Source organism: Magnolia sinica, chromosome 10 (assembly GCF_029962835.1).
Source record: "Magnolia sinica isolate HGM2019 chromosome 10, MsV1, whole genome shotgun sequence".
Taxonomy (NCBI): domain Eukaryota; kingdom Viridiplantae; phylum Streptophyta; class Magnoliopsida; order Magnoliales; family Magnoliaceae; genus Magnolia; species Magnolia sinica.
Genome location: NC_080582.1, coordinates 21,791,755 through 21,807,711, shown reverse-complemented (window position 1 = coordinate 21,807,711; position 15,957 = coordinate 21,791,755). Strand labels below are relative to the sequence as shown.

The following is a 15,957-nucleotide window of genomic DNA, read 5'->3' as shown; positions in this document are numbered from 1 at the left end:
TTACACTTAACCATTTTTAAATAAGCTCATGGTCACAGCGGGGAGCTTGTGGCCCAGCGTAGGCCGACGGCTCGGGCATAGTGTCCCATTACCACCATCCCCGGCCATGAGACTACCGTCTTGGGGTGTGAGTAGGACCAACCAACAGGTGGTCAATCAACAAACCTCTATGTCAAGGGCCTACTTTTATCACAACTAGGCTAGTTACACCCCAAGCACAGACTCTCCTTTTACCGGATTTCGTATAGAGAGGTTTCAGCAATATGTGTGTCATACCATCATATTAGTAACATAGATCTTATCATAAATAGGGAAATGAAAAGCAATACATGTATTTTCATTAGTGCACATTAACTGCATCTACATGAGTTAAATAATAGCAAGCATAAGAGTCATTTTATTTAAATAGATATGCCAAGTGAAAGCAGTCCATTTCTACACACAATTTATCCCTAATCAAACTATCCGTTAAGCTTCACAAAGTTACTATTTCTGGTTTAGTTAGGGATGGAAAGCTCAAGGGGAAGAAATCATCATTAGATATGTTGTAGGGTGTCCCTTGGTGTGAGTCCTCTCGAGAAACAAGCGCCCCTACGTCACTCGAACAAATCTCTAGAGAAATCCCTTGCATTAGCTAATAAGTTCTAAAGTTCTAGGATGTCATGGTTGGTTGAATGGTCCCAAATCATGATGGTCCGACTCTTATTTGAGAGGGGTCTAGGCCTAACAACACTTGTCCCAGTGAGTGGGCTCAACTTGGGCCTGACCTGACCCATCAAAGTGGGCCCAAAGGTGGCCTCCCGACATCAATATACAGTTATCTGATTGGTGGGATCCACTGCATGGACTGTGCAAATAAATATTTATATCATGGTGGGGTCCACATACGTGGCCCACCGCCATATGGACAAGCTCGCCAGATAGTATATATGTATACACATTATATATATGTATCACATAGTATATATATGTATACATTATATATATTATGTATGTATCTCATGGCTTATAATGTATACATCACATACACTATATTTGTATCATTTGGTATATACGTATACGCCGCATACATCATATTTGTGTCATATGGTATACATGTATACACTATTACATATGCATTACACGAGCACCTGGTGGGTTCCATGTAGGACGTGAGGTACCTGTCAAGCTTCCAGTCAGCTGCCTCCCACCGTCCAATCCTTGGACGGTGGACATATATTATATTTATTAGTGTAGGCACCATACCCCACACGCATACAATGTGCAAGGTGGGTCCCACCTAGCAGCAACTCAGGTGGACGGCCCAGATTTTTAAACACAACCCATCAGCGCTGCCGCCCATCAGCGCTGCAGCCATATAACTGGAGAATGTGTACACCAGTACTTCCTTTCACAGGTGGGTTCCTCGTGGGGCCCACCACAGATCCATGCAGTGCATAAGTATTTTATCTAACATATGTATTATTATATATATTACTTTATCTTGCTTTCAAAAAGGGAAAGAAGAAAAAAAAAAAAAAAACAGAAGAAAGAAAGAAGAAAGGAGAAGGCGTCCAACACTGGACGTCCGTCCAGCCTAGGGTCCTACCTGGACACAACGTCCCTGATGGACGGTCCAAACTCTAGTGGCCCATGGTGGCCTAGCGTTAGTGCAGCCCACCCTCATTTGGTGGGCCCCACGGTCAATGCAGGGCTCACAGTCAGGGTCAGCCCACTGACGTTAGGTGAGGCCCACCTGCATTTGAATCCTAGGTGGGACCCGCAACTTGGTGAGGCCCATCTGCTGCATGCAGTCCACGAAAAAGCGGCCTACGTCGACTCCATGCACCTCCTTCAGCAAGGCCGACTGAGGCATGTTTCCAGCCGCATGAAGGTCCGTTTGCGGCTTGGTTCGGAGTCATCTTCCCAGTCATGGATTGGCGTGGTGTCGACCCACCTTCCTGCCATTATTCCCGATCCAGGTCACCTTTATGCAGAGCCATTGTTTGGCCACTGCCTTGGCTCGGAACAGAGCCTGATGAAGGCCTGATTCTTTGGTCCTAATCACAGCATTTAAAAGAACTGGTGCAGGTGTTCTTAGGCCCGGATTTCAGCTTAAAACAGAGCTTTAATTGGGTCGGATTTTAGCCCGGAACAGGGCCATGGGTTGGCTCGGTTCTTGCCCGAAACAGGGACCCAACTATGGCTGGTTTTTCAATCGGACCGACAGCCATTGATTGGCTTGGTCTTGACCTAGTTCCTGTTGGGTCTAAAACCCAGCTTCCTGCTGACGTGTGGCTGCAGCCACCATGAAACAAAAACTAAAACTTTGAAAAAGAGGAAGAAAGAACTGCTGCTGTATTAGAATGATTTGGAACGATTACAGTGGTCCCTTTTATAGGCTTTTCTACTTAGGTCATGAAATGACTGATTTATCCCTATCTAGATTCATCCTAAGGGCAGTTAAAGAAAGAAAAAAATTCAGAAAAAATCTTAATGAAATCTTAACACAGCTATTAGATTTAACACTGCTATTATAATCTAAACATAGAAAAAATCTACCAGCACAGCTAGCTCACACGGATCTTGCATGCACAGCTAGCACAGTTTTGGATTTGCACGAATCCTCCACCGTATCCAACACTCCCCTTCAAACCAAAACTAGCTTCATTCCAAGCATTGATCTAAGTCTCCTGAATGTGTCAGTCGGCAATACTTTGGTGAAGATATCTGCTACTTGCTCAGTGGTTTGACAGTATTCTAGCTTTACCAATTTCTGTTTTACTTGATCTCTAAGAAAGTGATATCTTGTGTCGATGTGCTTGATCCTTCCATGCTGAACTGGATTTTTGGCAAGTTCGATTGCCGACTTGTTGTCCACATATATAACAGTGGATTCCTCATGTGGATGCTTCAACTCCTTTAGTAGATTCCTTAGCTAGATCGCCTCACATATAGTGGATGAAGCTGCTACGTACTCAGCTTCACATGTGGACAGGGCGACCACACTCTGCTTCTTTGAATTCCATGTGAATGCTGTCATTTCGAGATAGAATACATAGTCAGTGGTGCTCTTTCTCTCATCTTGGTCACCTCCCCAATCACTGTCTGAGTATCCATACAGCATTGCTTCATCATCGTATGGATAAAAGAGATCGAATTCAATAGTCCCTTTGATATACCTCAGTACTCGTTTTGCAGTTAGCCAGTGTGACTCTTTTGGGGCTTCCATATACCGGCTTAGAAGCCCAACACTGTAAACTATATCTGGCCTAGTGATTGTGATGTACCATAAACTTCCGATTAGGCTCTTAAATAGGGTTGAGTCGACGTTTCTTCCTTCTCCATCTCTTGTGAGCTTCAGGCCTATTGTAACAGGTGTATTTACGGCTTTACAGTCGACCATCTAAAACTTCTCAAGAAGGTCCTTTATGTACTTCTTTTGAGATATGTAAATGCTGCCGACTTGTTGCTTCACTTCAATGTCCAAGAAGAAAGACATCAATCCACCATCAGTCATCTTGAACTCTTTGAACATAGCCTGCTTGAATTCTTCAAACATCGCCTGGCTATTCCCAGTGAACAGCAGATCATCAACATATAAACCAGTGATAAGCATATCACTACGGGCATTCTTCTTTGTGTAGACAACATGCTCATACGGACATTTGACGAAACCATTCTCTTGAAGATAACCATCGATTTGTGCATTCTAAGCACGGAGAGCTTGCTTCAACCCATACAGGGCTTTCTTTTGCCGATACACCTTGTGTTCCTCCCCTTGCATGACAAAGCCTTCAGGCTGGTCAACGTATACTTCTTCTTCGAATACCCCATTTAGGAATGCGGATTTCACATCCAGTTGGTAGATCATCCAACTGTGATGAGCTGCAAGGGAGATAATCATTCTTACAGTGTCAAGGCGAGCAACTGAGGCGAAAACTTCTTCATAGTCTACCCCATATTTCTCTTTGTAACCTTTTGCTACGAGCCTTGCCTTATATCGTTCGATCTTACCATCGACATTCTGCTTGATTTTGTACACCCATTTGAGACCAATGGTCTTCTGACTTTTGGGGAGTGAGGCAACTCCCATGTTCGATTCTTCTCGATGGCATGAATCTCTTCTTCCATAGCCTTTCTCCAACATTCTTCATTCACAGCCTCCTCGAATGTGAGAGGCTGATCGTGGTCCGCATACAGGCAGAGTAAATTCAATTCCTCAGTTTCTCCATAGATGTCGTTGAGGCTTCTCATTTTTATGGGAGCCAAGGGTGAAGGAGAATCGGATGAAGATGTGCTGGATAAATGCTGATTTGATGAAGTACTTCCAGGAGAGATGGAGCGTACTCCTAAACTTCTGCAATCCGAAGGAGGTGATGTGGGTGTCTGCTCTTGCTTCTCATGTCTCTCTTCTTCATATTCTTCAACCTCAACCTGCTTTTCTTTGGCCGAGTTTTTCTCGTTCCATTTCCATGCTTCTTCCTCACAGAATACAACATCTCTACTCACCACCAGCTTATTGGTTAGTGGGTTGTAGAGCTTATATGCCTTTGACTCTTCGCTGTAGCTGATGAAAATGCACTTCTCGTCACGATCATCAAGCTTTTTCCTTCTCTCTTTTGGAACTTGAACGTAGGCAACACACTCAAAGATCTTAAGGTGCGCCACGCTTGGATTGTATCCACTCCATGCTTCTTGTGGTGTCTGGAATCTGACGCTCTTAATCAAACACCTATTGAGCAGATAGGCAGTACATGCAACTGCCTCTGCCCAGAAATTCTTTGGCAGACTTTTCTCCTTCAGCATGGTCCTCGTCATATCGAGGATGATGCGGTTCTTCCGTTCCACAATTTCATTTTGTTGTGGCGTGTACGCTGTAGTATGTTGTTGCTTAATGTCATGTTCCCTACAATATTCTCGAAAAATATTTGAGGTGTACTCCCCACCTCTGTCAGATCGAAGGATTTTGATTTTAAGACCACTTTCTTTTTCAACAAGGGCCTTAAAATTTTTAAAAATAGTAAAAGCAGCAGACTTCTATTTGATTATATACACCCATAATTTTCTACTGAAATCATCAATGAAGGTAATAAAGTATTTATTACTTCCAAGAGAGATTGGCTCTAATGGTCCACAGATGTCATTGTGAACCAACTGCAACGGTTCTCTTGCTCTTTGAGATACTTGACTCGGAAAAGAGTTCCTTTGTTGTTTCCCAAGTGTGCACGCCTCACACATATGTTCTGGAGCTTCAATAACAGGCAAGCCATGCACCATGCTTGATGAGGACAGAAGTTTCAAGCCGCTGAAATTTAGATGGCCAAAGCAAAGATGCCACATCCAGGAATCATTCTTTGCTTTTCCATAAAAACACTTCTCAAGCATTATGTTTATATGGAGAGGAAACATACGATTTTTCACCATCTGGACTTTTACAATCAAACGTCCATGTATATCTCTTATGGAAAGAGAAGAGTTCTCCATGTGTATGACATACCCTTTTTCGAGGAGTTGTCCGAGACTCAGTATGTTACTTTTAATGTTAGGCACGTAGTATACATTGGAGATAGAGTTTGGAACACCATTCTTCTGAAAGATTTTGATTTTACCTTTACCTTTTCCTGGCGTTTTTGATGAGTCTCCAAACGTTACATCGCTATGAACTCCTTCTGTGAGTTCTATAAAGAGTTTCTTGTCGCCGCACATGTGATTACTTGCACCCGTGTCGAGATACCATACATCCTGCTGATCACTACCTTTCTCTTGTGCAAGGAGAAGTGTGGAGCTTTCTTGTTCATGCCCCGATGCTTCGGCATAGTTGGATATCTCGTCTTGAGTCACCAGCTTGCTCCAGCAATCAGATGCATAGTGGCCAAGCTTATTGCAATTGTAGCATTGGACGTTTTTTGTACTTCCTCGTCCATGCATAGATCTACCTCTATCATTTCCTCTCCATGGAAATTGGTATTTTTCTACTGGTTTTGACCATGGCTTTGTTGGTATCCGCGCCCTCTGCCTCTTGCGCGATTGTTAGCAAAACGTCCACCATGTTGAGAACTTCCATGTCCACCATTGTTATCATTCAAAGTCAATCTTAACTCCAAAGCTTGTTCCATTGGCATGAAACTGGCATTCTTCTGCATTCGTTGCTCATGAACTTGCAACGATCCCATTAACACCTCAATGGAGAGTTTCTGAATATCTTTTGATTCTTCGATCGCCACAACCACATGCTCAAACTTGGTTGTGAGGGATTGAAGTATCTTTTCAATAACTCGGACATCTTCAAACTTCTCACTATTCCTTTTCAAATTATTGACAGTTACAAGCAAACGCGAAAAATAATCAGTAATATTCTCACCTTCCTTCATGTGAGTTGCTTCGAATTCGGCTCTTAATGTTTGAAGGCGAACCCGCTCTACTCGATTTACACCCTTGAAGATGGTGTCAAGAGTATTCCATGCTTGCTTGCTTGATATTACTTCGGCAATTTTTTCGAAGGTGGATTCATCCAACCCTTGATAGAGGAGAAACAAAGCTTTATTGTCTCTCTTCCTTTGATTTTTTAGAGCAATCTTTTCTTCATTGGTGAAAGCGGCTTCTTCTTCCATAGTGGGTTCTTCATACCCATCGGTGATGATCTCCCATACTTCTTGCGACCCGAACAATGCCTTCATTTGGATGTACCATTTTTCATAGTTGTCCTTTGATAACTTAGGAACTTGTGGCTGGTTTGTGTTAGCCATCTTTTTCTTTTTCTTTTTTTTAAAGAGAGGGATGGACTAGAAGAACAGATTTTATTTTTTTAAAAAAACAATAGAAAAAAAATCTTCTCAAATCTGACCTTTTTTGCTTAAACTCTGATTTTTTATTTTTATTTTTTGAAAAAAAAACAACCCATTGGCTTGGCAAGCTGATTTAAAAATAGATGTTTTTGTTTTTGCTGCAATTTGATTTTTTTCAAAACAGATTTTTTTTTTTGGAAAAAAAATAAATTCTGTTGTGGCTGAAAACTTGCTAGAAAACTTTTTGCTGGAACTTTTCTACTGGTTTTGTTGTTAGGTATTTGCAGACACCTAAAACAGGTAGAGGTGCAGGACCTCCTTCTCACAGATCAGCAGCTCCTTCTCACGTCTGATGAGGCTCTCACGGCTGATGAGGCCCAAGGATCAACAGCTCCTTCTCACGGCTAATGAGGCCCAAGGATCAAGGGCTTTGATACCACTTTGTTGGGTCTAAAACCCAGCTTCCTGCTGACGTGTGGCTGCAGCTACCATGAAACAAAAACTAAAACTTTGAAAAAGAGGAAGAGAGAACTGCTGCTGTATTGGAATGATTTTGAACGATTACAGTGGTCCCTTTTATAGGCTTTTCTACTTAGGTGAAATGATTGATTTATCCTTGTCTAGATTCATCCTAGGGGCAGTTAAAGAAAGAAAAAAATCCAGAAAAAATCTTAATGAAATCTTAACACAGCTATTAGATTTAACACAACTATTATAATCTAAACTTAGAAAAAAACTGCCAGCACAGCTAGCTCACACGGATCTTGCATGCACAGTTAGCACGGTTTTGGATTTGCACAAATCCTCCACCGTATCCAACAGTTCCGGCCATTGTTTAGCTCCATCCTTGAACTTGTTTCGAAGCTCTACTGAGAGCTCAAAACAGAGCTCCAAATGGGCCTGTTTGAAGCGCGTTTTCCGCTTAAAGCAGAGTTTCTATTTTATCCTGTTCATGGCCCCACACACGACCATTGTTTGGCTGGGTCCTGGACCGGAATGGGTGCTGTAGTTGGGTGGGTTCTTAGTCCGGGTCAGAGCCATGGATCGGCTCAGCTTCAGATAAAAAACAGAGTCATAAACTTGGCCTGGCTCTCAGTCCGAGTACATAGCCATCGTTTGGCTAGTTCCTCATCCTGGAAAACGATCACCAGTTGGCCAGTTTCAAGTTTGGTTTCCTGGTTCGTTGGAGCTTGGCATGACCTATCTCCATGGCATGAAGGAGGTCAGCACCAGCTTCGCTATTGACATTCCTATATTGAAAAAGAAAGAAAGAAAGAAAGAAAGAAGGAAAGAAAGGACAGAAAGAAAGACAGAGAGGTAAGAGGGGGCATTCGGCTACCTGGTTCAACTCCCAGTTCTCGGGCTGCAATGGTCCGCACTCCTTCCCTCTACTACTCTCTCTCGTTGTGCACCAATTTCCTAGGTCTACAGGGCCTGTCTTATAGAGGGAGAGAGGGAGAAGGGAATGGCTGAGAATGCCCCTACGATCGGACGACTGAGATTTTACCAGCCCTTGCCTACCCCAGAGAGGAAAGCTTTTCTCTCTCTTTCCTTGCATAGGCTGTTGTTTGGCCGGTTTTGGAATGAAACGAGCACCGCCTCAAATGAGAGATGGACGGTGGCAACCCATCTCCCGCATTCACTTACAAGAGGTCGGGTGGCTATACGGTCATGTAAAGCTGGGCCCCACAGATGATTTGAACGGCTCAGATGGCCTGGAAATCGGCCATGGTGGGCCACCTAGGAGCTTAAAGATCCTCCGTTAAATTTTAAAAAAAATGGCGGGGATGTGTTAGTTTTCTTCATTTTTGCAAAGAGCTCGGTCAAAGGTCTTTTGACCGAGCCCATCCTCCCTGTGTATGTCGTGTGTTCGTCCATGGGGTGCACATGCATTGAGTAGGGGTCCACTGTGACGTTATCATCGTAATCTACCCTGTCCATTTTCATTGGGGAACACTACATGAGGACCCTGGCCCATTTTGGGTTGATGGTGTGCCCTAGGTGGGCCGTTACACACTCCCTTGGGCCATTATTGGCCCATGAGATGCAATCCGTTGGTCGGGTGGGCCTGATACTTGTTTTTAACAGTTAATATATGGTACTGATTATGACGAAGGGTCGTTTTTGTCACTAACTAGTTCTCAAGTGTTGGTGACCAGTGTGTTGCAGCAATCTCTATTGACATTAGGGCTTTAATTAGAGTGTTTGGATAGCCTCACCTTCCTGACTGTTGTAGGGCGTGTTTTGGCCCTTGGAGACCCTCATGGATGGCTTTAGCCTCGACCGGAATCCTCATCCTGCGTATGTCGAGTTCAAGTTTTTGGTTAACCCAATCTGTTTTAGGTTAGTATGGGTTTAAAAGGTAATACCCGTGTACTGAAGGTATGAGGTGTTACATATTGTTTCAGCAATATCAAAATTGCCGACAAGAAAATCGAATCATTACAGATTACACTGAAGAATTCCAGCGGTTAGTAAGACAAATGATCCGTCAGAATTTGAATCATAGAAGGTAGTATGATTTATAGGTAGGTTACGATTGACGATTCAGAACCGAGTTCAGATGCACTTAGTCAGAACTATGGATGAAGCAGTTCATTTGGCAAATAGGGCCAAAACGCAACTTGCAAGAGTTCATGCTCGGTGTTATCCTTCAACTCAACCCCCCATGACAAGTCCTACACAGGATCTAATGTTGGCACAAGGAAAAGAATCAATAGGAGAATGTCCACAACCTCCTGCAACCACAAACCGTGATACGAGGAGCAGCTCATCTAGGCCTCAACGTGTAGTATTCACAACTGCGGACCCAAGTAGGATTCTAAATCCTTACGTTCGGCTAAGGTAGAATAATTGTTACCATTGTGACCAACCGGACTACTTATCAAACACATGTCCTTGAGCCCCGCAACTCACTTGACCATAAACGAAGGGGGCACTGAATGTGATGCCGCAGAAGAAGACCATGATTTTGATGAACATGAATAAGCCACCGAGGAAGGAGTAGATGGTGATGAATGGATAAGCGAGGATCGTGGCGAATATCTAGTTGTGAGGCAATTACTGTACACCCTACGGAAGGATCACCATTAACGACAAAGTCTATGATGTAATAATAGATAGTGGTAGCAAGAACATCGTCTCAAGAGTCATAGTGGACAAGTTGCAGCTACTAATGACAAAACATCCTTTCCTATATTCAAGTAGCTGGATAAAAAAAGGTGAACGAGACCAAGGTAAATGAACAATGCACCATATCATTTTCAATTGACAAAACTTATAAAGATCAAATATTTTGTGACGTAGTCGACATGAAAGCATGCCATATGTTACTTGGTCAACTATGGTAGTCGAATCGTGATGCGATCTACCGAGGACGAGACACTATTTACATTTTCATTGAAGATAGTCGAAAAATAATCCTTGCTTCTATAGCACTAGAGAACTATCCTAAAACTTTTAAAGTGACACTACCAAAAAATAGGGCAAAGTCGATGTGAGGTGGTTTCTGCTACGACTAAAAGCCATTGGAGCTGCCAACGGCTAAAAGCTGTAGCCGAAACTCATTTATCTGTACCCAGGGAGCCATTTTTAACGGTGGATGTCCAATTGCTATTGTTTGCCTGTGGTGTGGTTCACCTGAGATATATTTCAAGCTCATTTTTTGGTGTCAATGTTAAAAGAATGTTTACAAATGGATATATGGTGTGGATTAAACAAAAACATCATGCTGGGCCCACAACGCCCTACCAGATCCAAAGCTAAAGCTAACGTGGTTATTTGTAAGGTGAAAAGGTGTTAGTTTTGCATTTAATGTAAAATAGTGATGACTTGTTCTTATAAAAAGTGGGTTTGATATATGGCTATCCAGACCATCCAAATAATGGGTCTTGTTGTAGATGGTTTATATTTATAATTTTCCTATGTAAAAGTATCTTAGCCATCAAGTAAATGCACCCTTAATCGTACGGCTGTAAATACAGTTTATTTTTATAAATTACGTAAAACACCCATTTTCCGAATTTGAATCTCTTATCCCATTTCAGCGGAGGAAATTTCCAAATCCCTCTTTCGACCGCCATTTTCTTCCTCACCATTCCCTCGTTCGAGCGCCTTCTTCCTCACCAGTCGCCGTGCAGAACCATCTCAAATAGGTGAGCATTCGCAGGGCTGCACTCTACATTTCTGTTTGGAAGTTTCATCTTCACATTCCGTTTAATCCCAATCATTTTACGGCAACGCTTCATCAACGCCTGGCCCATCTGTTGAGGTCTCTATGAATGATAATATATTCGTATTATATTTCTTACTGGTCATGCTAGTTTCTTCGATCTCATCAGTTTTGTTTCATAGAAGATGGTGCACGCCATTTGTTCGATGTCTGGCCTCAACGAGATTTGTGTTTAATCTCTATGGATTTGGTATATTTCATTGATTACCATTTAAAAGGTGTGTGTATGTATATCAATTTTTCTTTCCCTTCATGTGGTCTGATGGGTGCCTTGCATGCATACATAAACTGGCATGGAACAATCTTTGATCAGACTGTAGTCAGGTGAGTGAGGGTAGGTATGGCAATGCATATGATCAAAAAGAAAGATACCGCAGTCCAAATGTTGATTCTAACCATCTGTTTTGTGGCCTGTCCAATGGATGGTTAGAACAATTAATTGAGTATTGGATCGTAGGAGCTATTAGGATACACGTGGGTTGGGTCACCTATATTGTGATTCACACTTTTGGTATGCATATGGATGGTTCATTTGGTGGGGTCCATGAGATGGATAGAGGGATTTGTAGCTCATATGTCATCACTGCACTTGTGGGCCAGATTGGGAAACATTCATGAGATGATGCCTAGTACAAACATGTCCTGGGCAAATGCTCTGGCTGCTTCACTAGGCCACAAATATACATTGAATATGAGTCATTGGTCAATTTTGTCAGACCGTGTCTATTTCTAATCTACCTGCCAGACAGATTGGCTTGCTTTGTGGGCAAGAAATCTACCTTGGGACCTTATCTGATGAGAGCCTATCACATTTACAATGATGCCACGATTCAACCTTACCATTATGATCACCTAGTGCCATGCATGCTGTTGAAATCAATTGGAAGCTGTGGCTTACCTAATGAGTGAATTAATTAGCCTGATTCTCCTATTCATGGTGGGCCACTAGACTTGGTGGATTTATGGGTAGGGGTTAGATAACTTCTCCATGGATGATACCTAGGCCCATTCGTGCCATTAATGCTAGAAGTGGCAATGGGCCAAGCAGCCCGGCCCTCCCACCGCTTTAGGCCAGGGCTTGGACCCTAAACATGGCGAAAGGGCAGGGCCTGGGCTTGAAATATAGGCGTGGTATTCAAGCTGATCGTGGGCCAATGAGGAATGGCCGGCCTGTTCACCCATTCTAATCATCAAGTGGGCCACCATTGTAAAAAAAAGAATTTACTTGTGAGCAGTTTCAATTTGTGATGCCTTTTAACCCTCACAGACTCCGGCATTACCCATGACACAAATGAAAAGGTAATATTAGTTTTTTGTCTACAGTAGTGTCCATGTTGCCTACACTAGCACGTAATTCTTTAGCAAAGTACACTGTCCTTGTTAGAAGGTTTCATATAATGCTTAGACAGGTAGTTTCTATGATGTGTTGGGGTTTTCAGTTTGTAAAAGTTGGGTCCATGGTTCAATGATCGAAACTGTAGATATGAATGGTGGCCACGAAGGAGTTCGTATCTTTTTTAGAGCAGGTAACTTTTCTTTGATTTTCCCATTCCACATAAAAATTTGTTACCCTACCCCTTGGAGCATATCGTACTTCCATTTGCCATTAAATTTCCGACAAGGATAGCAATGGTTGTCTTTGGTCATCGCTATTTCTTTTACAAGAGTTTATTATTGGGTGTTTCAGATTCTTGAGGCCTTGAACAAAGGAGAGATTCCATCGACGGGTTCTCTAGTTGAGGTTTTCAATAAGGCGATTCTTGAGCACTGCTTGGAGTTATACAATCAAAGGATGGAGAGGCTGGGGCTGCCAGTCTCAGTGCCCATGCTGCGGCAAGCACATGATGAATCAAGAGAAGAAGCAATGAAAGTCTTCGACGAGCAGCATTTTGGTCGACATCATGCTAAATGGTTTGTAGATAAGTTGGATGAAGAAATACAGAAGGTATAATTAGGGAGTACAATATCAGAGAGATATTATTGAAGTTTCTATTTTCCTCTTTCGCTAGAGCTTTGCTAAGCCCACAATCACCTCTACATATGGCCATATACTTAGGATAACTGAGCTATAAATCATGCAGACTCCATCATGTAGATAACCTGGCCCAAGAATCAGTCTGATCAACTCATCAAATTGGCAACACCTACAAACTGAATGAATGGTTTGAGAACATAGTTGGCTGCCCACTTTTAACATACATGTGTCCTCATGAGTGGCCTGCCTCGTATTTTGCCAGATCATCAACGCAGTGGACCCACCTTATTTACAGCTTGGATCTCCCACACATGCCAAGTTGGCACATGTGGCTGTGTAAAGGTTGTAGAAGTGTCTGTGATTTTAACAATTGGCTGTGTAGAGGTAGACCCATCTATACCATGTGGCTGTGTAGATGTGTGTGTGATTTTAACAAGTCTTCCCGTTGAGAAGTGATTGTCAAGGCATCTTATATCAAGATTACTTTGTTTTAAAGAATTGCTGGAACATATTATTATATAACTGTATTCACTGTATATTTGTTGAAATTTTGTGTAGATATACAAGAATTTCATTCTGGCAAATGAATATCACCAAAGTTATGTGAGAAACTGTACACGAGGTGTGAGGATAAAATGGACCAACTCCAAGTCCTGAGACTTACTTCCATGGCAAAATTTAATGATGGTTTTTTTCATTGCAATCAAAGTTTTGACAAAGAGTGTGTTGGGCCTTCAAAAGCAAGCTATGAACAACGGATGACAAAGGTTAGGACTAATCTATGCTATTTAATGTCTCAGCGTCAGTTGTTGGCTCATTTATTTTATTTTATTATTATTATTTTTTTTGAAATGATATCCGTTTCGAAAGGAGGATGTATTGTGTGGTTACAGATGGGATCCGAATGGAAGGCTGAAGCTACTTGAAATGCCTGTTGAATGTTTTTTTCAGCAAAAAACATCAATGTACCCTTTTGTTGGCTTCTTGCGATGTGGTTCTATGCTTTCTTTTTTCCATCATACACTGCCAACTCTTGAAAACTGAACTTTTGGTTGAGAGATGCTCTGGTGCTCTCAGAGCACTAAGTTATAGTAACTTGGACGCTCTAATTGATTGATTTGAACTGTTCATCAAGTCCGGAACACATTTCACAGGCTGCCATGCAGAAATCGCACTGATATAATGATCCAATCTATCCCCGATGTGGCTTTATTTTCTATAGCCATCCTTTCGCCAAGCCATGGATGGGATGGTTGCAATTGCCTAATAGACGTGATTCTTTAGAATTATAAGCAATCCATGATGGTCCTTAACAGATAGATCAAACTGCTGATTGGACCTATTTTTGCATAAACAATCTTGACTGTTCATATTAAAAGACATTGATCAAATGGTTAATGGTCAGATTGGTGTGACATTTACATAGTAGCCCATGTAATGTGTGTTGGACCTAAAGAACAGTCTAGGTCAATGGATTGAACTGGCCAAGTGTCCCAATTGTTGCATAAACAATCTTGACTGTTCAAAGTTTGCACGGAATGGAAAATGAAATTCTGTGAAAACACCCAAAAGGTTTCAAGTCCACATGGTCCTGTATTAAAAATCAGTCTGATTCAGCATGTTTGTGATGCCTTGATTGCTAAGTACACATTTGAGACTTATCTGGTTTCCGTTCTTGCAGGTTGGTGTAGGTGACACTTCAGGGGGAGTTAACCAGATAAGTTTTTCTTTTTCTTTTTGGTAGCATTTGAGTGTCTGATTGCCTGCTTGCCTTCTTTCTTTCTTTTTCTTTCTTTCTTTAATTGTAATTCTCTGACTGTTTTAGATCAACAAGGGACGTCCTCGTATTCAAGCAAGGCTACATTCCCGCAAATCCTGATGTAAGAGAACTATTTTGGGCAGTCTCATTAGCCGAGGCAAGTGAGGTTAAGAAATAGACCAGAAGCTCTTCTTCTAATTTTATTTTTAACCTTAAACAGTGGAATCGTAGTGGTGACTTTTTATGCTTCAACTAAAATTTATAACTGAACCAAATAGTGTGTAGGGAATGAAGCAGCCTTATAATAGTGGCTGCACCTTGTCTTATTGTAAATGCTCTACAGGTTTGGGAATTTGATGGGGTTCATCAACGATGGCTACCAGTTGCTGAATTAGCTTTACCAGGAGACGGGGGTGATAGGGTATATGCTGTAGCCCGGGCTCCCAATATTGGCAGGTAGTCATCTTTTTTAAGCAACTATAGATATGAGTGGTTGGTAGTGGGTCCACTTGAAAATCTTTTCATACGGGCCCGTAAAAGTATTGAGAGAGAATAACCGGGGGGTGGAATAGCTGGCAGATGATACCCAGATATTTCAAAATAGGAAAAGCATCCATATTGGTATTATGTCTAATACCTTTCGATATTGCATCTTATCTCTTCAATTTTCTGTAAAGTTTGCACATATAGGCATGTCAAATTTCTGAACTTGTGGTGTAAGGAGGTTCTTTTTCGATTATTGCTTGGGCCTCGAGGAAAGTTTTGGGTTTATGAAAACTGTTATGAGATTCGAGATCTAGGTAGATATATTGTTTGTTTTCTGCTTGTTCCTTTGAGGCTAACATAAGAGTGGATAGTCAGCACAAGGGGCTTCTAGGATATTAGATTTTTAAAAAAGAAGCAAATTTGTAGTTGATTACTGGTCTGTCTATATTATGTTCTTATTTTTCTACCTGGTGGTCAGTTTGGGAGGAAAGGTACACTATATGTTTTTGCAATGAGAGCTAGACAACGGATTCGATCTTTCATATTTTCTTAATTTTTGAACTTTGAAGTAGATTGTTTAACTCTATTTGCTTGAGCAAAACATCCAGCTCTATAATAATTTTCTTTTGAAATATGGTCTGCTGTAGACCTTGTACTGTCTGTTGATTTCATTTGCTTATATTTGTGTTACAAAATTTTCCTGCAAAACCTACTTAGCATGTGATGACTGATTAGGTGC

At 41.8% G+C, this 15,957-nt stretch overlaps 1 protein-coding gene across 2 annotated transcripts; it reads left to right on the top strand.

Annotated features, from left to right (window-relative positions):
- The first annotated feature begins 11,933 nt into the window (after positions 1-11,933).
- Positions 11,934-15,501, top strand: LOC131258152 (uncharacterized). 2 transcript variants are annotated; one of them, XR_009177906.1, is made up of 5 exons: positions 11,949-12,524; positions 12,686-12,943; positions 13,532-13,740; positions 14,655-14,898; positions 15,076-15,501. XR_009177906.1 is itself a non-coding variant. In XM_058259264.1 (4 exons), the coding sequence occupies exons 1-3, from the start codon at positions 12,486-12,488 to the stop codon at positions 13,628-13,630; spliced, it is 396 nt and encodes a 131-aa protein (XP_058115247.1). In that variant the 5' UTR covers positions 11,934-12,485; the 3' UTR covers positions 13,631-13,740; positions 14,655-15,501. The 2 variants fall into 2 exon arrangements, 1 of the variants encoding a protein (XP_058115247.1); XM_058259264.1 differs by having other exon boundaries at positions 11,934-12,524; positions 14,655-15,501.
- The last annotated feature ends 456 nt before the right edge of the window (positions 15,502-15,957 follow it).

What these genes read in the sequence shown, in the direction of transcription:
- LOC131258152 (XM_058259264.1), top strand. Translation starts at nt 12,486, where the DNA reads ATGGTGGCCACGAAGGAGTTCGTATCTTTTTTAGAGCAG. An exon ending in TCGTATCTTTTTTAGAGCAG is followed by an intron (nt 12,525 to 12,685) that starts GTAACTTTTCTT and finishes TGGGTGTTTCAG; the next exon opens with ATTCTTGAGGCCTTGAACAA. An exon ending in TGGATGAAGAAATACAGAAG is followed by an intron (nt 12,944 to 13,531) that starts GTATAATTAGGG and finishes AATTTTGTGTAG; the next exon opens with ATATACAAGAATTTCATTCT.